Here is a 22,537-nt window from a genome sequence, read left to right as displayed (position 1 = left end):
TCTTCTCCGCTGATAGCGGCCAGTATGTGCTTCCGGGAGGTGTTGAGAGGCGTGAAGTTCTCTTCTCTCCTCTGGGGGGACTTCTCTCTTCTGGCGGCTCTATCATCCCTACGCTGCTTGGTAGGGCTCTTATCCTCAGAGGTTCTCCTCCGAGTCAAGTCTAGGGCTGCCAGCGTTTCTTCTACTGATATATATTCCTCTGCCCCGGCCATTAGATCTGCCAGTGAGTGCGGAATTTGGCGAGCTACTGACCGGCGGAAGTCGTTGGATCTAGCACCCGCGAGGAGCGCATTCATGGCAGGTGAGGGATCTAGGTTTGGCACTTGGAGTGCCTCCCTGTTGAAGCGGCGGACGAACATTTTCAGAGGCTCATTGTCCTCCTGGCGCAAGGCCATCAAGGAGGCTGTTGTTTTCCTTGGCCTGCGGCTACTCATGAAATGGCGGACCAGATCGTCCCCAAAATCTTCAAAGCTGCTGACGGAGTTCGGTTTGATCCTGGAGTACCAGTCCCAGGCCGCACCGGTTAGTGTTGTCGGGAATGCTCTGCAGAGGAAGCCGTCGGACGCTCCGTGGAGGAGCATCATCGTCCTGAACGTTTCCAAGTGATCCACAAGGTCAGTGGTTCCATCATAATGCGGGATGGTTGGCATTTTAAATCCTCTGGGTGCTGGGGCACCCATGACGTCGTCGGTAAACGGCGTTCTGCTTGAGAATGCCCGCACAGTAGGCCGGCTCTGATCTCTTGCCAGCTCTTCTATGCGGTGATCCATTTCTTCCATCCTTTGAAGCATTGGATCACCTCTGCAGTCCGGTTGGTCCAGCGGCCTGTTTCTCTCAACTGACAGGCTCGCCGCAGAGCTGGACTGACTGTCCGGACTCCTTCGACGAGGCCGGGACTTCTCTTGGGGTGCGCGTCCTTCATGAGCTCGGTGCCTTTGTGCAGAGCGGGACCGCAGCCTCTGGCGGCAGTGTGGCTCTATATGAGCATGCCTGGCTCTGGGGGGATGAACTTGCCTCGAGTGGTGAGTCCGGTCTTTTCCTTGGCGTGCCGACTCTCCCTTGTGGAAATTCGATCTTTCCCGTATAGGTCGTGGAGCTTCTGGAGGAGGTTGGGGAGGCGCTTGAAGTAGTTGCTGGTACTGACCGACGAGGGCCGTCATCTGCTGAAAAAGGGCTTGAACTTGATCCGGAGTAGGTGCAGGATTGAGGTGTTCTGAGCGAGCAGGGCTCTGTTCAGCTGTAGCAGAGGCTGCCACCATCAGCGAGGCGATTCGCTCACTTCGAGTTCTGCGAGACAGCACGGCTCGATCAGTCCGTGTAGTTGGTACCCGCGCACTCTTGCGCCCTGCCATTTTTATAAGAGATCTGAACAACTTTTAGTTCTGGGGTCCCACGGATGGCGCCAATCTGTTAGACCGAAAATCGGTAACATGTACGACAATGACGTAAGAGCTGAGCTGGATGACCCGAGGAGTTGAGTCCCGGGAAATCGAAGTGAAGGAGCTGAGTCCAGCTAGACTGAAATGAAGGAACTGTGTTCTGCACAGAAGCAAACGAGGTCAGAAGACCAACCCGGGTGTTACTCCGGACAGGCCCTTCGACAGTCAAGTCAGTATATGAGCAGGAGTGCAGAGCTAGTTTAAGGGTTTTGGAGAGGTTGTGCCTTACCCTTTGGTTTGAGCTTTGAACCCCCTTTTATAGAGGGAAACTCGATGACGTGGGATGACCTACGCCAGGACAGGTGCAGGCCTGTGGTAGGCTTAAATTCACCTACTCCAGGACAGGTGTCGGCCTGTGATAGGCTTAAGTTTACCTCCTCCAGGACAGGTGTCGGCCTGTGATAGGCTTGAGTTTACCTACTCCAGGACAGGTGTCGGCCTGTGATAGGCTTGAGTTTACCTAATCCAGGACAAGTGTGGGCCTGTGATAGGCTTGAGTTTTTACACCCCATCAATTACTAATCGCAACCATATCTAAGAATACAAGACAGGAAGGGATGAGATCATCTATAACTCCATTCCTGTAATGACATCTCTAAGAATACCAATGAGATCATCTATAACTCCATTCCTGTAATGATAATCTAAAACATATTGAGTGAAGATCACAATCAAACGATAGAAGATAATAAAAAAGGGTACATCTATAAAGAACAGTAGAGAGCCTTTATAAGCTACTTTATTTAACTTAAGTAATAGGGATGGTTGAAGATCACTAACCCCAACAATCTTTATGAATACAAGATGGATGGGATTAACCAAGAACACTTGAAATATATGCGGGAATCTCACTGAGATAATATATAACTCCATCCCTGTAAGTTAATTCCGCCGGCGGAACAACCATCGATAAGGTAAAACAAACTATACGCCACATTTGAGATTATGGTCATATTGATATAAAGATAAAAACTAACATTAATAAAAGAAGGGATTTGCTAGGGATCATTGCAAAAGGCATTTCGCAGGCCAGCTGTTGCATAAGAAAGCAGCCACCTCAGATGAATTAAATGAATAAGACAAAATCTGTTGAAAAGTAAGGCTACATGGCTGCTCTCTAATGCAACAGCCGGCCCACGAAATGACTTCTGAGATGGTCCATGGCAAATGAATAGGAAATTTATGTTGGAAAATCCCTAATAAGAAAGCTATGTTACAAAATAGGGGATACGAGTAGTTTTATATTACTTTGACCATTGAGGGACATATAACGCAGCCCATAAATTTAGACACTTCCACTTATTTGTCTTCATTGATTTTCGTTGGGCCTCCACTTCTGATTGTGCCACTTCCCCAGGATATAGGGCCAAATTCGGATATCCACAAGATTTAGATTTGGATTCCTCGCATTTGTATTTTAGATTTGTCGCTGGATCAGATCCTTAGATTTCCAAATCAGCTACAAATGTGAAAAAAAAAATCTAATTTTCAAATCTGTTCTGCAAGACATTATTTGAAAATCAATATTTGTGGTAATTACCTTCACCTTCGCTGCTCCTTGACCTTGCTGGTGCAGTGTCTCAACATCAGCATGAGGTGATTGATGTATTTTGTAACCAAAACTCAAATCCAAATAAAAATACAAAAACATGAGGTATGCAAATGTGGGCCCTAAGGAAATCTTTATCAACTCAGTGTCGTACGTATGACTGGACTCGGGTGTGTTCAACTCCACTCAGTCGGGTCAACTTAAAGAGTAACGAGAAGTGGGAGGAAGCATATATAGGCAGAGAACATCGGCCATGTTGGTCTTGTCCTCATCATGAGGCATTCGAGCATTTAACATAGCTGCCGACGGAGCTTCGGCAATCGGCAACTAGTCCTCCCGGCGGGACGATCGACATTCCGACCAAAAGCGTGGACTGATAGAACATTGTTCCATCAAAACAGAAAATAGAAAAGAAGGTCGAGAGCGACGGAGAGTTAATTCGAGGAAACTCAGGCCTCCAATGAGTTAATTCGAGGAAACTCGACCTCCAATGTGATAAATACATTAAATTTAATTATTACTTGCACCAAAGCCATACGGCATCTACATCTTATAAAAAATAAGGAGAGCAAAATAGGAAACGAAAAGGAGAAAATAGAAACCTCCTGCAATATAAAAATCATCAAAAAAAGAAAAATATATTCATAACATCCTCACACCCTTAACTCCAACCTTGTCCTCAAGGTTGATTAGTAATTTCTTGAGAAAAAGAACCATGGAAGGAAGATTCACCATCTTATTTCTTCTTGGATTGGAATGGGACTAAAACGGGGGATTGAGTAGCCCTACATGCTCTAAGATTTCTACCCCTCCAGCTGCTTTATGTACAAAGAATATGAGCTGTGTCACCTGGATTTTCTTTCTAACTAGAGACGATATTAATTTCTAGAGATTTTATTCATTAAGCAAAATATTTTGTTTGATGTTTCTAGATGGCTGAAGGGAAGAACGTCACATCGTTGGAGTTTGCAAGATAGATTGACGATAACTCGGATTGGGTTGAGGGATTGTCATGTGAGAAGATCAGCCAATAGCGAGGCTGACAGGCTAGTTAATCAGGTGAGGTGTCTCTTGGGAGGAGTTGGAAGGTTCTGATTTTCTCCTCACTGAATGTGTTATTCATTTGGACGATGATATTTTCACCCCCTACATTACACATGTGCTCCCCTTATAACATTATTTGACGTCAAAAAGCATTAAAGTCACCACCTTTCACGTCAAATCGCGTTATAAGGAGAGCGTGCACCTAATGCAGGGAGAGTGAAATTATCTTCTCCCTATTAGTTTATGTTGCATTCCTTTTTCTTGTGGCCTGTACTGTATTGATCACCTCGATCGTCGGAGTCTTCTCAGTCTGTTTCTTTAATAATTTAATTCATTGCCATTTTAGAAAATGGGCAATGATAAATTCGCACCCACTGTAGGATAATTCGCACCCCTTTAAACGTAAAAAAGCGTTAAAGCCTGCCACATAACCTCCTTTAAAGGAGTGTGAATTATCCTACAGAGGGTGCTAATTTATCATCGCCCAAAAAAAGGCATATTTTTCCAAGAGTTTTTTTTTCCTGGAATATTAGTTTACCCAATGATGAGGGTATGGAAAGCCTGAAAAACAGGGAAACAAAAACTCTAAACCCAAAATATGATGACAATATTTCCTAGTTTTTTGGCCACTTATCATCCTCTACTCACTGGTGTAGGTCCTCACCGTCGGCAGGGAAAGCCTATAGGATCTAGAGATAAGATATTGTCCCAGGGTTACTTTCTTGCTTAAGAGATATGATATTGTTCTATTCATTAGAATTTTTTTGGAAAAGTTTGGAAAGGAAAATAGTTCTAAAATTTCCTACTTTTTTAACAAAAGAAAAAAAGAAAACTTGAACCAACCGTAATTAATTTTCTCTAGAGAGACTTTCAATTTATGATGAATTAACCATAATCGTCCTTGAATCATGGATATGTCTATTGACCAACTGGTCTTACTGAATTGTTATGAAAAAAATCATAAGAAGATAGGCTATAGAATAAGCAAGGGAGTTCCAAATGTTGGCAAATCTAGGGGCAAGGGGAGACAATGATCAAATAGTAATATGATTTGACTGACAATATGTCATTGTGCTCATGCTAACTCATCAACACAAACAACAAGAGAAAGTATTGGTCACTCACCATGAAGATAGTTAACAAAAAGTAACATAGCCAACAGAAGCCCTCACCCTGAGAAGATAGTTAACAATCGAGGCTTAAGGTTAACTACTTTAGGGAAAAAAAAGATCAAGAATTGATTTAACCAAAATATTCTCACACCAATTGTCCAACCAAAAGAATGAATTTGCACCATTACCACATAGAAAGATGGATGAGGAGTTTTGATATTCAATCTTCTTGGCCTTCTACATGGAAGGCCAATCAACCAAACATGCCAAGCCTGAGGAATATTTTCATAACACTCAAAAACTTGAAAGTAAATTATCTTTAGACCAAACTCTCCATAGTTATTGATGACTCTCACCACTTATCCCAAAAAGCTATATTTTAGATTATGATTTTCTTAATTCCGATTAGCCAATAGAGCATATTTGGACTTTAATTTTCTTAATTCCGAGACCACCAGATTGACACAATTGCTCTCTTGATTGACACATTTGCTCCCAATTAAGTAGGTGAACTCTACTGACGGAATATCTTCATTCATAAGTTTAGGAAAAACATTGTTGATATCCACAATCCCTTTCGATAGTCACACGCCTCACCCTTTTACTAAGCATTTGTTTAGTTTGATGTTGATAGTTTTTAGGAATTTTATCAGAGCCTTTAACAACTAATTAGAAACTCTCAAAATGAACTCTCACACCCGTTCTTAAAATAAAAGTGCAGATGTCATTTCCTTATATATATATACATATCTAATTTCTAATTCCCCATATGCAAGAAGGAAACACCAAAATTTACATCAATATACCATACCTGATAGGGTACTTAACAAGTCCAACAAACGCCAGTCTACTTCACACACAGATTACTTCCATTTGCATACTGTGGACCCCGATCCGAGAGAGGCGGCGGGGAGCGTGCCCCACACTAGCAGTCTCATATGGATCATCCACGTGAATGGAGAGCTCTACCAAGGAACTCTCGAAAGAAGAAATGCCTCTCACAGCATGAGTGGCGATACAAAGGTGAGATACCTCTCGATTCGGGGACTAGCCCAGATTCGAGGCGTACCTTATACAAAGAAGAGTCGTCATCCAGGGAAGTAGGCCCTGGATCCCACACTATGCTCTGTTGCAACGGATAACCAGAGATTATAAAAAAAGGTTCGTGCCTGATTACGAATTCGGAAGGTCTAAAGAGCACCTCATCCGCCCAAGTGCAAACACCTGGTCTCTTATGCCATTTACTTAATAATTTTGAAGAGTTTTGGGCGAAAATCATATGAAATGGGAACACAAATCTCCGAAAAGACGTCTACCTAATCATGCATGTCTCAGAGATGAAAATTAAACACATACACAAAATAAATGAAAGATGTGTCACCTAAGCAAAACTAGGTTATAAGTGACATGCCTAATGGGTGTCTAAGTTCTGGTGTGCAAACACATGCATGATACAGCTAAATGTATAGGATCTGTACATGAAAGTAAGAAAACACAGTAAAAACATACAACACAAATCAAATCTATACCTGACTGGACAAAATGAGTCCTAACTCTAATGCGACCTGACTCGGACCAAGATGGCCATCCATCCCAGCTGCTCTACGTATCCCAGCCTCGGAAAGAATCGGAGTCAACGTAGTTCGATGCCCTATTCCAAACTACTATGCCTAACCATCTAGAACCGCTATCCTAGACTCGATCCATTAGACTCAACTGATTTTTAAAGCTTTTTTTGTATGATTGCTTAAATTCAAGTGAATTGTAATTTTCAGGACTCTCTATATGCCCTAACTAATGTAAGTTGATTAGCCTTAAGCTAATGCAGGTGGGTCCTACATCCTATGTGTAACTAGGCTGTGCAACCTAAGGAAAACCATGGGCTAACTATATGCTTCCTAGTCTAGCCATCGGTTCGACTAAATGTCTAGCCGATCGACTTGAGGCCTCCTAACTCTAGGGACACTCACACGACAGGACACACCATATCAATACAAATCAGGACAGACTCCTAACTCTAAAACACCCCAAACAAACTAGGACGGACTCCTAACTCTATGGGAAGATCTTTTTGAAAAGGTTTTGAAGAAGTTTTGTATTTTTGAAGGTTCGAAATGTTTATTTTTAAAGGTTTGGCTGGACTTGGGATAAAGATCCCAAGCTGCACTACGTACCTCGTGGAAGAGGATCAAGCCAACGTAGTTCGGAACAGATTTCCTAACTACTCCTAATGACTCAAGATTTTTGAGATTTTTGGTTTTTCAGATGTTTTTGTTGTTTTTAAATGTTTTTAACTCAAGGGGGTATAATCCTATCATCATAAGGGGAGGACAGACTCCTGATACCCCGCAAAGGTTGGACAGCATCCTATGCTTTGCGGGGGGAATGAACAGAATAACAACTCTGCAAGGGTTGGACAGCATCCTATACCTTACAAGAGCGGATAGAAAAACACAAGATTTGATGAGAGGTTGGATAAAATCCTAACCCCTATGATGATAGGACTGACTCCTGAAAGAAAAACAGACTCTCTAGCTAAGGACAGACTCCTAGGCTAAGGACTGACTCTGAAAATAGGATTCTAAGAAGGAGGTGCTAATGAGACAAAACCTGTCTCCTAAAAGAAAAAGAGATAAAGAAGGGTGCTAGTGAGACTATCAAGCTAAGATAAAACTCACAAGTAACAAGGAAAAAGAGACCTTGCGCATATTTAGCAAAGGTAAAACACCCAGCCGGGCCGGACAGCTACCTAGCCCTAGGGTGCAACAAATGTGCAACCCAATACCCATAAGGGTAAGGGGTATGTTGCCAAGCCGAGAAAGGTGTTCTCCCAAAACCAAACGATGCACAAAGAGGAGGTTTAGCAAGAAAATGAGACTGGGTAAGTCTCTTAGACACAGAGGTAAGATAAAGAAAAATGCTAACAAGGAAAAAGAGACCTTGTGCATATTTGGCAAAGGTAAAACACCCAGCCGGGCCGGACAGCTACCTAGCCCTAGGGTGCAACAAATGTGCAACCCAATACCCATAAGGGTCGGGGTATGATGCCAAGCCGAGTAAGGTGTTCTCCCAAAACCAAAAGACGCACAAAGAGGAGGTCTAGCAAGAAAATGAGACTGGATAAGTCTCTTAGACATAGAGGTAGGATAAAGAAAAATGCTAGCAAGATTGGGCAAGTCTCCTCAGCATAAGGATGAGACAGAGAAAAATGCTAGCAAGACTGGGCAAGTCTCCTAGGATGGGCTTAGGCTATCACCTTCATCGCCCTGGCGATGAATGGAAAGATCTAATGACTTGAGGCTATCTTTAAAAAGACAAAAGGAAGAGGGATACTACACGGACCAAGCAGGTCTCCCTAAAAGATGGGCTTGGGCTAGCGCCTTCATCGCCCTACAAGAAAAAGGCTAAGAAGTCTCTATAGAAAGAAAGAGAAGGGAGAGGGTATTACTGAGACTTAGTAATTCTCCCCTTTAAGATGGGCTTGGGCTATCGCCTTCATCGCCCTCGCAACGAGAAGGAATTCTAATATCTAAAGAATTTTAACAGAAATCTATAAGACTGTGTTAATCTATCAAAAAGAGAAGAAAAGGCTACCAGATAATCGCAAATTTTATTCTAAAAATAAATCAAGTGCTAAGCAAAGAAGAATATACAATCTAATAGCAATCATAAAATGATAAATAACATTAATTAGTCCAGACCAGCCGCTGGATAGCCTAATAAAGTAAAAACAATATCAAACACTTCAAAACCAACCACAAACCCCAATACGGGGACTCCAATGAAATCAGATGATGCCAAAGTAATCATCTGATATCAAATACACATGATAATATTTCTAATCCCGCCTTGAGATCAGACAGTACTCATGTCGATAATATCGAATAGAGTAGTCATCTGATCTCCTTCTTCCTATTAACAATTTATTTAAATAAAAATGAATGAGTATAATGAACTTTGATATAATCTCACCTGAACAATCCATTTATCTTCAGAATCTAACTCAAAATTAAATAAGAGGAAAGAAGAGGGGAGAGGGTATTATCATAATCCAATAAATCCCTCTAAGGGTGGGCTTAGGCTATCGCCTTCATCGCCCTTGCAATAAAAATGAAAGAGGCAACTAACACAAGACTAAGTTAGTCTTTCACTTATGAAGATGCTCTACTAAATGAGGCTAAGCAAGCCTCTTTAAAAGGGGCCTCTGTAAATGAGACAAAAACCTGTCTCTCACAAGGATTCTATAAACATTTTAAAAGCTTAAAAAACAAGTAACATTCTTCTAACCATTTAACAATTTCGGACATATCCCTCATGAATTAATCAAAACCATAAACAAGATAAACAGATTAATATGCTTTATGTGAATGAACAGTAGCAGATTAGGTGTACACAACAAGGAATTTATAAATTCTAATGACAAAGCTAGACTTCTTGTATGCATATAAGGTTGAAGAATAAGTAGGTATATACCAATTATGATAGTACTAATATCATTTGTAAATAAAAATGAGCAGGTAAGATAAAACAATATACATGATGGAATATTGTACTAATAGTGCCTCAACATATAATGTACCATTAGCTAAATATAATTAACTTGACCCAACCTGACTTACTCGGCAAAGCTAACACAACACCAAATTATATTATAGTGTAAACACAGCTGGACCATGCTAAAAATAAAGGGACTAAATGAAGGCTTGAACTGTGATAAATGAGCCACACATATACATATATCATTAAACATTTTCGCATATACAAACATAAACCCATATATATCAACACAGTCATACCCATTTATTTAAGAAATATATTTATACACACAGCCATGTCTGAGATGAAATACAAAAATAGATTAATTGGTTTTGTATAATTACGAAATCTGAACTGATCTGCAAATGATATGGGTTGAACCATCAACACAGAATATGAACAGAAGTATCAAATGTAATTGAATGTGCTGATATCTGTACTACTACACTTTCACTCTGACAAATGTTTGGATGACAAGCATTAAGTAAATATTCTTACTATTCATTGAAGATGACAGCTCATATAACCACAAGATCTGCCTTATCTCCTACAATTAAAACTTCATTCAGCTGGGACAAGGATTAACTAACTTCATATGATTTATAAACCATTGTAACATTACTATCCCATCCACATTCTTACAATTCAACCCAAGACAACCATCTCTTCTCTTCTCATCATGACATGAATTTTTTACGAACCTATTCCAGTGATCCCAAATCATGCAGACATATACTATATAAGACCTTAAGGTTAAGCCACCAACATATGCATTGTGTCAATGGACTCTCAAAGGATTTCAGATCAAACATTAAGAATTAATAATCTTTCCTTACCTACAAACAGAGTACAAATTTCAGATCAAGAAAATTCAGGAGGGCAGATTTTAATAATAATAGAAATAAAAAAACCCATCTTCTTATGCAAATCCTCAGATCAAGCTATACAATCAAATAGATAATGTAGATAACGATATCATGCAAGCACCAGTGGAAAATATGAAAATGTTAGGAGACTTACCTTTCAAATGAGAAAAAGAAGAAGTTGATCTCTATTTTTGCTATTGCTGCCCTTGCACTCTTCTATCCCTTACCAGTACTCTTGATTATTATTTTTTAGCTTCAGATCTTTCAGATCTAAGCCAACAACATACACAGATCCAAAGATCCAAACCAGATCGGTATCTGGCTAATATTTTGGCGGAAAAAATGAGGATCGATGTTATATTTAACAAAAGGAATGTGAATCTAAAGCTACTGAGATTGGATCTAAAATCTCAAGGCCGAAAATAGGGTTTAAATGGAATGAAGATAGAGATTTGAAGTGGCTGAGCGGTGGAAAAAATGAGGATGATCGGAGAGGTTCGGATCAGATGAATGGAGCTCCGGTGATCGGAGATGACGATCGGGGAAAAAAGAAAAAGCAAGATTTATTTGTGAGATTTGCATACAACGGTCAGAAATTGATTGAAGTCCGACAAAACACTAGATCAGAGAAGAAGAAAATATAGCTAGGGTTTCAGAAAAACGAATTCAAGACAAAAGGAAAAAAAAATAGAGACAAATTTCGGCCAAAATTTAACCGGAATCCGACGGGAATATGATCGGAGAAGAAGGAATTTTATTGGAAAAATAAGAGTAGCTCGCCGGAGAATATGAGATGATCAACCGGAGAAGATGAAGTTCGTCGGATCTCAAATCTGCCAGAAAATGGAAATCTAAATGGAGATGAAGAGTTGATCGGTTGAAGCTTGGCCGGAGTCCGACCGATGATCGACCGGAGGAGATGAAGGTAAGCTTTCTCTCTCGGATCTGAGCGATTTTTTTTTTTTTAAATGAGGGTTAATGGGCTATTTATAGGCATTTTTTTCGAACCGATATCCACACCCTAATTGATAAGCGCACAAATGCGCGACTCTGACTGGCTAAATCACCCCCTTGCTTGATAACTGCACTAACTCCGCTTGTCTTTTTCGAATTTTTTCGTCGGATCTTTCTGGAATTTTGCAGGGATTTTTCTGGGGTCTTAAGGTTTCCAAAAATGTATTCATGGGTACTTAGGGTCTTTGGATAACTTGAATTTTCCCTAAAATACAAGGTTTTTTAAGGTAAAATATAAACCTAGTGGGCCACCCCCCATTACACTACACACACCAATCCAGCCCGTTTGCTGGGCAAACGCGCTCAGATCATGATGAAATTTTGCAGTGGGTTAAAAGAGACCCGAATCCAGCCTAGGGTGAAGTTTGGGACCCTAATGCTGAGATTCAGATGGATTTGGCACGAGCCAGGAAGATTTAGGGCTTAGTCAAAATGGGGTGTCTACAGATGCCCCTCTTTGGCAGAGCGTGCTTGTCGCGCGAATGTCAAAGCTGAACAGACGTCACATTTTGACTAGCCCCAAAATTGATTTAGAGAACGGGATGGAGAAAATGACTTGGTGAAGGTTGGATTATAAAAGGGTTGGTTTGTTAGGAATGTTGGTTTTCTGCTCAGAGGCGGATGGTTTTATGCTCAGAGGCAAAATGGTTTATGCACGGAGGTTGAAAGGTTTTAGCTTAGATGCTAGGGAATTTTAGCTCGGAGGCCTGAGTTTTTGCACAGAGGCTTGTTTCTATGTTCAAAATCATGGTTTTATGCTCAGAGGCGAGGATTTATGCTTGGAAGCAAGGTTTTATGCTCAGAGGCAAGGATTTATGCTCGGAGGCAAGGTTTTATGCTCGGAGGCAAGGAATTTATGCTCGGAGGCAAGGAATTATGCTCGGAGGCAAGATTTATGCTTGGAAACAAGGAATTTATGCTCGGAGGCAATGATTTATGCTCGGAGGCAAGGATTTTATGCTCGGAGGCTGGGTTTTATGCTCGGAGGCAAGGAATTTATGCTCAGAGGCAGAATTTTATGCTCGGAGGCAAGGATTTGTGCTCAGAGGCAGGGTTTATGCTCGGAGGCAGGGATTTATGCTCGGAGGCAGGGTTTATGCTCGGAGGCAGGGTTTATGCTCGGAAGCAAGGTTTTATGCTCAGAGGCAAGGATTTATGCTCGGAGGCAGGGAATTTATGCATAAAAGCTTGATTTTTTAGCTCGGAGGCTAGACGGTTTATGCACAGATGCAGATGATTTAATTTGAATGCTTGGTTTATTTACATTTTGTGGATAGAAACTCCACTGGGGATTATGAGATAGGTTTTCAAAAAGATGATAAGAAAAAATCTCAGAGGAATTTGACTAAAGCTCTACTGAAGTTCTTCTTATCTTCATTTAATGAAAATAATTATCTCAATTATCAGAGTTCACTTGATATCTTTTATGACCTGAACAGGTTATAAAAGATGCCCCTAGTACGAATTTACTTCCATGACAAATACATAGGATAGCAAACACAAGGAAAATGGTAAAAAGGGGTTTCATTTCCTGAATTTTTGAAGTTACAAATCTTTTCATATACAACAGACTGAATCTGATGATTTTCTTCTCTCTTTGTCAGCTGCCAACACTTTGAATGGTCTGAGTACCATCCTTCTGAACTCTGCTCTGCTCTGTATCACTTTCGAGGATCCACAACTTAATCATTTTTTTCATTACTCCAGCCTTAAAGAGACATTGACCACACAGGATTCCCCACACAAGATTTTGGAGTTTAACCTTGACTTGATAAGGAATGAACTGTGGCTAACAACAAAGGAAGGCTTTGACCATGACATGACTTGGGTTCTAAGAGAAACTGAATCTGCTTTTCAGCCTGATAATTATTTTAAAATGGTACAGTCTACCACTTCTTAGAATCTTTCGAAAACCGTATTTAAAGGTATTTCATTCCTCTTTTCAGGTTTTCCGTCATGGTTATTATCCCTTTGGTTTGCTTAGTCTTAACTCCTTAGCTTATAGAGTGTCAGAAGAATCTCTACTGGCGCTTACTCAGACTTCAGAGTAATGCCTCAGAAGAAATGAAAGTCTTGCTGGCATTCAGAGATTTTGTCCTTTTGAAGTCACTGCCATGACCAAATCGCCTTTTCAGGTTTTTGATTTGGCGGACTGCATGCCTTATATTTTGCCTGGACTGTCTGCCCTTGCAGATTTTCCATCCAGCAGGCTCTGCACCTTGATTTTTGCCTAAGCCGCCCTTTCGGGTTTTCAACTTAGCAGGTGAATGACCCTAATTTTTGCCTAGACCGCCCTTTCGGGTTTTCAGTCTAGCGGGTCTAAGACTCCATCATTTTTTCTTTCTTTCTGTTTCTCTACAAACCTTGACCTAAAATACACCAGAAGGACTTTTAGGTAGGCTTGGGTTCAAACAGGTTACATATTGGTGATTTTTCATGTATTTGACCGAATCTGGCCCTCCAGACTGCCTACGTATCCCCAAAGAAATGGGAATCAGGTCTGCGTAGTTCGCCCATTTTTGGGGTTTCAAGGATTGTTTGTTTTGTTCTTTCTTTCATGTTTTTAAGGATTTGAAAGATTTGGAGGTTATGAAAGATTTGACCGAACCTGAATTGATCAGGCTACCTACGTACCCTATAAAGAGGGATCAGGTCATGACGTAGTTCAGGTTAAATATCTTTTATGACGCAAGTCATAAAAGATGCCCCTGGTTTGAATTTATCAAAGAAATAATGTTTTCTCTCTTTTTAGGCTCAAAGGGTTTGCAAATGGTATTTGACTTTTGGGTTGTTAGCTTTTGGCTCTGATCGATCAAAGACGGTCTCCTGGTGTATTTAAGCATAGTACTTCTTTAGTTGGTCCAGGTTTGTAGGTTCTGTTAATTTTTCTCCATTTTCATTGAGGAGTCTTACGGCTTTTCCGGGCAGGACTTCATCAACAATGTAAGGACCAGACCAGTTCGGCCTGAATTTTCCTCTGGGATCGAACACCGGTGCTCGATAAGATTTCAAGACGAGATCTCCTGGTTTCAGGTCTCGAACCTTGACTTTCTTATTGAATGCCCTTTCGATTCTTCTCTGATACCCTTGGATGTGGTATAAGGCTCTGAGCCTCTTTTCATCAATTATCTGCAATTCATCATGTCTTGCTTTGGCCCACTCAGACTCTGGCAGATTCGCTTCCATCATAACTCTTAAAGACGGGATTCTCACTTCAACAGGGAGGACTGCTTCCATTCCATACACCAGAGAGTACGGATTTACACCTATAGAGGATCTGATCGATGTCCTGTAAGCCCACAAAGCATACGGGAGTTTATTCGACCAATCCTTATAAGTCTCGGTCATCTTACTGATTATGACCTTGATATTCTTATTCGCTGCTTCTACAGCCCCGTTTGTCTGCGGTCTGTAAGGAGATGATTTATGATGCTTGATTTTAAACTCTTCGCACAAGTGCACTACTTCTTTCTTGAAATGAGATCCATTGTCAGAAATCAGTTCATGAGGTACTCCATATCTGCAAATGATGTTCGCACGGATGAACTTCGCAACGGTATTGGAAGTTATAGAAGCATATGAAGCAGCTTCTATCCATTTTGTGAAATAGTCAATGGCCACCAAGATGTACTCGTGTCCACTCGACGATTTAGGATAGACTTTGCCAATGATATCAATCCCCCATACTGAGAATGGCCATGGTGAAGTCATAGAATGCAGCTCTGACGGAGGCACATGAATAAGATTCGCATAGACTTGGCATTTATGACACATTTCTTCACAAATGCGAAACAATCTGTTTCCATTGAGGGCCAATAGAAACCGAGTCTAAGGATCTTCCTTGATAGCATTTTACCATTCATGTGAGGACCACAAACACCTTCATGTGTTTGTTCAATGAGCTCCGCAGCCTGATCTTCATCAACACACAGAAGCTGAATCCCATCAAAGGATCTTCTGTACAATTCTTCACCACAAATGATGAAGTTAGCGGCGAATCTCTGAAGAGTTTTTCTCTCTTTGCTGGAAGCTTCAGGGGGATGTCCATTGCCTGAAATGAGATTTCGGATATCAGTATACCACGGTTTTCCATCTGGACATCGCGCTGATATCTCAATGGCATTTACATGCGCTGGAGCCCATTGCGACCTCACAGCTAAAGGCTGGACCTCCATTGTCTCAGAAATATCCAACATCGAGGCTAAGGTAGCCAAGGCGTCTGCAAAATGATTCTTGGTTCTTGACAGATGGGTAAATGTGATATTCTTGAATTTCTTGGCCAGAGATTCGAGATAGAAATTATACGGGATCAATTTTGATTCTCTTGTCTTCCAATTACCGTTGGTTTGACAAATTATCAGAATTGAATCTCCAAATACATCAATCTCTTGGACTTTCAAAATTAAAGCTGCCTCAAGTCCTGCGATACAAGCTTCGTACTCTGCCATGTTATTTGTACATTCGAATTGTAACTTGATGGATATCGGGATGTATTCTTTCTTGGGAGATACAAGCACTGCTCCTATTCCTTGTCCTCGATTGTTTACAGCTCCATCAAAGTACATTATCCATCTGGTACTTGGAATTTCTTCTTCAAGTTCCATGATCTCTTCATCAGGAAACTCAACTTTCAGAAAAGCATTCTCCTCAACAGGAGCATCAGCTAGCTCCTCAGCAATAACCCGTCCTTTGACAGATTTTTGAGTGACGTATGTGATGTCAAACTCAGATAACAATAGCAACCATCTTGCAGTTCTTCCTGTAAGGGCGGGCTTCTCGAATAAGTACTTCAACGGATCCATCCGTGAAAGCAGAAATACCTTATTCGATAATAGATAATGTCTAAGCCTTTGAGTCGCCCAGACTAATGCTAGACAAGTCTTTTCCAAGATAGTGTACTTTATCTCGTACTCTAGCATTTTCTTGCTGATGTAGTAGATAGGCTTCTCCTTCTTAGATCCTACATCTTGCTGAGCAAGAATACAACCCATTGCTGTATCTGTGATGGACAAATACATCAACAATGGTTGACCAGGAATGACTGGGGATAAGACAGGAGGCAAAGACAAACACTGCTTGATCTTTTCAAATGCTTCCTGACATTCTTCATTCCATTTCTTGGAGGAATTCTTTTTTAATAACTTGAAGATGGGTTCACATGTCATAGTTAAATGGGATATGAATCTCCTCAAGTATTGCACTTTGCCAAGGAATCCACGAATCTGCTTTTCTGTCTTTGGTGGTTGCATTTCTTGGATAGCCTTGATCTTCTGAGGGTCCACTTCGATTCCTCTTTCACTGACCATGAATCCTAGTAACTTCCCTGATGTGACCCCAAATACACATTTATTTGGGTTCAAGCGAAGTTGAAACTTTCGGATTCGCTCAAAGAACTTTCTCAAAGCGACCGTATGCTCTGGCCGAGTCCTGCCTTTGACAATCATGTCATCGACATAGACCTCGACCTCCTTATGAATCATGTCATGGAGAAGAGTAGTCGCAGCCCTCTGATAGGTGGCACCAGCATTCTTGAGTCCGAACGGCATAACTCTATAGCAATATGTCCCCCACTGAGTAATAAATGCCGTCTTCATCATATCCTCAGACGCCATCTTGATCTGATTGTAGCCTGAAAACCCATCCATGAAGGATAACAGAGCATGTCCAGCAGTGTTGTCTACCAGGATATCGATGTTCGGAAGAGGAAAATCATCTTTTGGGCTCGCCTTATTCAGATCTCTGAAATCAACGCACATCCTGACTTTTCCATCTTTCTTGGGCACAGGAACTATATTTGCAAGCCATTCGGGATATTCTACTACTTCAATGAATTTTACTTCAAGTAGTTTCTTCACCTCATCATGAACCTTTAACTCCCATTCGGTCTTGAGTTTTCGAAGTTTTTGCTTCTTCGGCTTGATGCCAGGGATTAGAGGTAATCTGTGTTGGACAATGTCTTCGCTCAATCCCGGCATGTCATCGTAAGACCAAGCAAAGACCTCCTTAAACTCTTTTAGCAAGGTGATTAATTCTTTGCGCTCCTCAGGAGATAAAGTTTTGCCAATCCGAATCTCCCGAATTAAAGTTTCATCACCTATATTTACGGTTTCAATTTCTTCTTCGAGTGGTTTTGCTCGGCGAATCTCCTCTTGTTGAATCATGTATTTGATTTCAAAAGGAGTTTCGTCGGCTTCCTCGTTTGAGGGGGAGTCTTGATTATTTTTATTATTAGTTATTTGATCAGGCTTTGAAGCAGAATCAGAAACAGAATTAGAAATAAAGACAGGATCGTACACAAATGAGTCTTTTATTTCTTTTGCAGAATTGATGATTACATCGAATGATTCACCCACAGCGGGCGTTACAGACTCTGAATTCAAATGAAATGACATGTTGACATCAGTATCAACATAGACAGGACTATGTACAAATAAAGAATCAGTGAAAACATCTTCTGACCGAGACTCGACAGGGACCGACTCTTCACCACCTCCGAGAACTACTCCGACCTCTATGGTACCTGCATCAAAAGAAAAGTTAGAAATGACAGACTCTGGGTTGAACTTAGAAACTGACACATTTTTTGAAATGACTGACTCTTTTGAATGGACTGGACGGACTACTTGGGGTATAATCTGTGCGGTCCAATTGTCTAAGGGTCCAGTAGCTGGAGTAATGCAGTTTTTGGGGCTCACGAAAGGTACATCTCCTCCAATCATAGCGATGATTGGGGCCTTAACCTGATATAGGGAGTCTAGGAGATGCGGCTCAATATTTTCCACCCAATCTGTAGCTGGTTTTTCTGCTATCGCTGCCAAGGTAAACTGCTCACTATAGAAGTCTTCTGATAACTCATCTGTGAAGAAGATCTCTAACCCTGGAAGCCTCTTTCCAGTCTTATCGCACCAGGTCTCAGGAAAACCATAGAACGGACAGTCTGCCCCTTCTCTTCTGAATCGGCCGTTCATAATCATGCTGTACGGTCCTGTCGGAAATTCTATACCCCGACGACGGCATTCAGCCCTCTTCAACATATACTTTCTCATTTCTTGAACCTCTTTTCGGGTTGGCTGATATCCTAACCCGAATAAGCCATCTACTGCTTTCAACTCTGGCCACTCAGTTGGGCCCTGTAGATTTCCTCCCAGGCCAGCTCCTGGGACATAACCATATTTTCTCATTATCTTTACTACTTGAGTGTTTGTGCTTGAGAGAAACATTATTTCTTCATTCATTGCTTCCCCAAAGGAAATAGTAGAGACTTCTAAAGAAAAGCCGGTTAAACTAACATCTATTGATTTTTCAGTGATCAATTCAGATGTTATTTGACCAATTTCCGGTTCAGGGTCGCCTCGCACTGTGATCACCCGATTGTTTCGGACGAATTTCAATTTTTGATGAACTGTGGAAGGAACGACTCCAACTTTATGAAGCCACGGCCGGCCAAGCAGGAGAAAGAAAGATGTTTTGATGTCAAGAACCTGAAACTCTATCTCGAAAGTTTCACCTCCTATTTCGACTTCTGTGGCGAGTGTCCCGATGACATCTCTTCTGGTTCCGTCGTACGCCAATATCCCCTGTTCCGACGGGATAAAATCAGCTGGCCCGAATCCTAGGGTAGTGGCGGTGCTTAAAGGACATACATTTAAAGCTGACCCATTATCCACTAATACCTCGGGGACTCTCTTCTTGTTGCACAGTATGGTGATACGGAGAGGTCTTGTGTGATCTCTTCCTTCTGGAAGCAGATCCTCATCAGTAAATGACAATGTTCTAGAAACCCTGGCCATTGCCACGAGATTGACCAACTCATCGGGGGTAATTTCAACTGATACTTGAGAGGCATTTAATTCTCGAAGCACAACCTGTCTGTGTTTCGGTGATGCCATTAGTAAACCCCAGATGGACACGTTAGCTTGTGTCTTCTTCAGTTGTTTCAACAAATTTTCTTCCTCTTCATCCACAGTCTGATCCTGTTTCAGATTCTCTGCAGCTCTTACAACTTCGGCAGGATTTTCTGCTCTGAGTTTTGCAGGTTTGAAGACACGACCACCTCGTGTGACATGGCGGAGCTCGTCACACTGATCTTCCGGAAGCAACAAGTCTCCTTCTTCCAATCTTAAAACATAAGGGATCTTTTCTTTCATCTCTTCCTCCTCCTCACTCTTGAGGACATAAGAACAAGAACACTCAGAGGATCCTGTTAATCCTTCATCTAGAGGGGACAGTATGTAAGGTTTCTTGTTTTCGATCGCTTCATCTTCATCATCCCATCTCAGAACATACGGTCTATCAGAAATAACCGCACAAATACGGGAGTGATCTAAGAGGATTTCTTCAGTGAAAATGGCATACACGTTCGGGGGAGGGACTGCATGTGTAGGTAATGGGTTTCGAGTGACGTTAGGTGCTTCAACGGCAAGATCCTTTGCTTCTATCATGTCTTGGATCTTGTGTCTTAAAGCCATGCATTTGTCAGTCAAATGCCCTGAATTCTGATGATAATCGCAGTACTGGTCCTTCCTCCAATACTTGGGCAAAGGGTTGGGAAGCTCTCTAGGTTCCAACAGAGTAATCTTTTTATCTCTCAGCAACTTCTTCAAAGCCACTGATAAGGAGTAAGGGAGGGGGTCAAACTGACGAAAGACCTTCTTTTCAATAGGCCTCCTGACCTCGGTCACCGTTCTGGATGGTGGTTGATCATAACCCGGTGGTCTGGCATAACTGGAAGGCCTGGTATAGTTAACATTGTGCACCTCCTTCGGTGCCACAATAGGTCTTTTTCCCTCTCTCACATCAGACGAAGATCTTGATCTTAGTCCCTTGGACAAAGCATCTTCGATTTGAGTCCCTGTTTTTATCAGATGGTTGAAGTCCAGAAAATACTAAATAGCCATGTGATGATAGTATTGCGGGGATAGGTTCTTGACAACAATCTTAATTTGATCGGCATCTGATAATCGATGTGTCATCTGCGCCGCTTTACGCCTCCATCGGCGAATGAAAGAAGTCAGGTTTCATTGTGCCCTTGTTTCAGCGCCTTCAGATCTCTTTTTGTCACATCTATTCCCTCCTCCATGGAGAATTGCTCAACAAATCTATTGGCAATATCCTCCAGAGTTCTGATCTCTTCGGTTTTCAAGCTTAAAAACCATTTCTTTGCTGTTCCAGTAAGAGATCTAGGGAAAAGAAGAGCAATCTGCTCTGGAGTAAGCCCATGCTGCTGTAAGAGAGGAATAAGGGCTTTCAGATGACTCTTGGGACATCCTGTCCCATCATACTTATCATGATCCGGCATCTTGAAATTAGGAGGTAGCACAACTCCCGGTATTATCATAAACTCGGCCATGTTTAATTTTTTCGGACCCTGCATTTTCATGTTCTCCATCTCCTGGGCCATCTTATCCAACCTATCGACTATCCCCTTGCCTTTATCCAGACGGGGGAGACAGTTCTCTTCTTCATACTGTTCGTCATCAGAATTGTCATAGACTGGCAACACAAGAGGTTGAACCATCGCAGGAGGTGGGCGAGGCATGATTGGGGTTTGCTGAGGCGCAGGATTTTTAGAAGTAGATTCTCTGTCATTCTTTAATCGGGCTATTTCTTCATTAATGGTACTCAATTGCAACGTTATAGCTTTCATCATCTCATTGGTGTCCATACCATTTTGCCCATTCTCTGCCATCGTTTCAGGGGTTGGTTGGACTGGTGAAAGTATTTCTTGAAAATTCAAGGAAGGTGATAGAGGAGAAGTAAAAGAAAAAGGTGACAAGGATTGTCGGCTCAGCCTGGAATCAGATGTCTGACGGGACCAGGTTGGTTTTGAAACGAGGATTTTCTTAGGAGCAATGGCTGCTCGAACAAGAATCCTGAAATGGAAGTATAATCACTAGATTAAAATTTTGATAATCGAGATAAACTATTTTGATCAAACAATGACAAAAGAAACAAAAACACACTTTCATTAATAAGATTCAAATTGTGATTACAACGGATGAAAAAATATTAATCTCTGATCACAACTGGATAAGCAGACTGACAATAATGGAAAATGCAGAAATCGGAATAACAAAACATGATATGGATCTTCAAGGTTCCTCAATCCGAGCTCTCCGGCTTGCGGGCTCTTCCGATATTTCTCCACGTCGGAATTTGCGAGATAAACCTAACCTCCTTTCTATATTTTTGTTTCCCCAAGCAGCCACAATGGATCGGACGAGATCAGGAGTGAGATCTTCACAAAGAGGAGGGACTATGATTCCGGGAGGACATGGAATTCCCGTAATCTGATGGAGAATTCACATGGGTGCATAAAAAGAAGATTTCTCGATACCCATGAGGTAAACAAATGAATGCGGGTAAGTGCTAGTAAAAACATGGAAACACGAATGACTTACCCAACGAAACTGGCTTTCCTCTACATGTTGTAACCAATTGTGCCATTCATCGATAGATTGAGGTTGATTGGCTATTGGTTTCCATGTACAGAAATTCTTCAAGATATACGGATTTTGACTTTGTCGCTGAAGAATTTGAAATTTTTCACCAAGCCAGACATACAACAGCTTCACACACCCACAGAAATTGTCTTTGACTTCTCGGGAAGCAATAAGATCTAATCCCAAGAAGGTCTCCGCTAACATGGTAGGGATGGGATTTCTCCCTTCGTTAATTTGGTCTACCACAGTTAACAAGGTTAACGGAGCAATACGAGGGTTTTTCCGAATGAAATATCGCGCAAAGACACTAAAAATCAAAGCATTGCGTCGACAACTTTGAAAACGAGAGTTAGTAGGATCGACGTTTTCGAAAAAAAGGGTAATGAGGTTTTGAACTTGCACACACGTATCCGTTAAGCATGGAAGAGCATCAACGATTTGATTTTTGAATAGCTTGCAAAAAATAGAATGAGAGGAATCTATATTCGAAGATCGTATCCAAAGTCCCCCTGTTGGGAGCTCTAATAAAGCACAC

General features: G+C 41.4%; 2 protein-coding genes across 2 annotated transcripts; both read right to left on the bottom strand.

The window, feature by feature from the left end:
* Positions 1 to 2,006: 2,006 nt before the first annotated feature.
* LOC143888359 (uncharacterized) lies at positions 2,007 to 16,164 on the bottom strand. The gene is made up of 2 exons (XM_077392750.1): positions 15,641 to 16,164; positions 2,007 to 2,070 (listed from the first exon to the last, which is right to left on the bottom strand). The coding sequence occupies exons 1-2, from the start codon at positions 16,162 to 16,164 to the stop codon at positions 2,007 to 2,009; spliced, it is 588 nt and encodes a 195-aa protein (XP_077248865.1).
* A 1,907-nt stretch (positions 16,165 to 18,071) lies between these two features.
* Positions 18,072 to 21,248, bottom strand: LOC143888358 (uncharacterized). The gene is made up of 3 exons (XM_077392749.1): positions 20,622 to 21,248; positions 18,184 to 20,445; positions 18,072 to 18,080 (listed from the first exon to the last, which is right to left on the bottom strand). The coding sequence occupies exons 1-3, from the start codon at positions 21,246 to 21,248 to the stop codon at positions 18,072 to 18,074; spliced, it is 2,898 nt and encodes a 965-aa protein (XP_077248864.1).
* Positions 21,249 to 22,537: the final 1,289 nt, after the last annotated feature.

Source organism: Tasmannia lanceolata, unplaced genomic scaffold, assembly GCF_043159265.1.
Source record: "Tasmannia lanceolata isolate RefF3 unplaced genomic scaffold, GAP_Taslan_0.1 ptg000012l, whole genome shotgun sequence".
Lineage (NCBI taxonomy): Eukaryota > Viridiplantae > Streptophyta > Magnoliopsida > Canellales > Winteraceae > Tasmannia > Tasmannia lanceolata.
This window is presented reverse-complemented; position numbering and strand designations above follow the sequence as displayed.

What these genes read in the sequence shown, in the direction of transcription:
- LOC143888359 (XM_077392750.1), bottom strand. Translation starts at nt 16,164, where the DNA reads ATGGAACTTGAAGAAGAAATTCCAAGTACCAGATGGATAATGTACTTT. An exon ending in TGTCCAGATGGAAAACCGTG is followed by an intron (nt 2,071 to 15,640) that starts GTATACTGATAT and finishes TTATCATTACAG; the next exon opens with GAATGGAGTTATAGATGATC.
- LOC143888358 (XM_077392749.1), bottom strand. Translation starts at nt 21,248, where the DNA reads ATGGCAGAGAATGGGCAAAATGGTATGGACACCAATGAGATGATGAAA. An exon ending in CCATGGAGGAGGGAATAGAT is followed by an intron (nt 20,446 to 20,621) that starts GTGACAAAAAGA and finishes ATGGCTATTTAG; the next exon opens with TATTTTCTGGACTTCAACCA.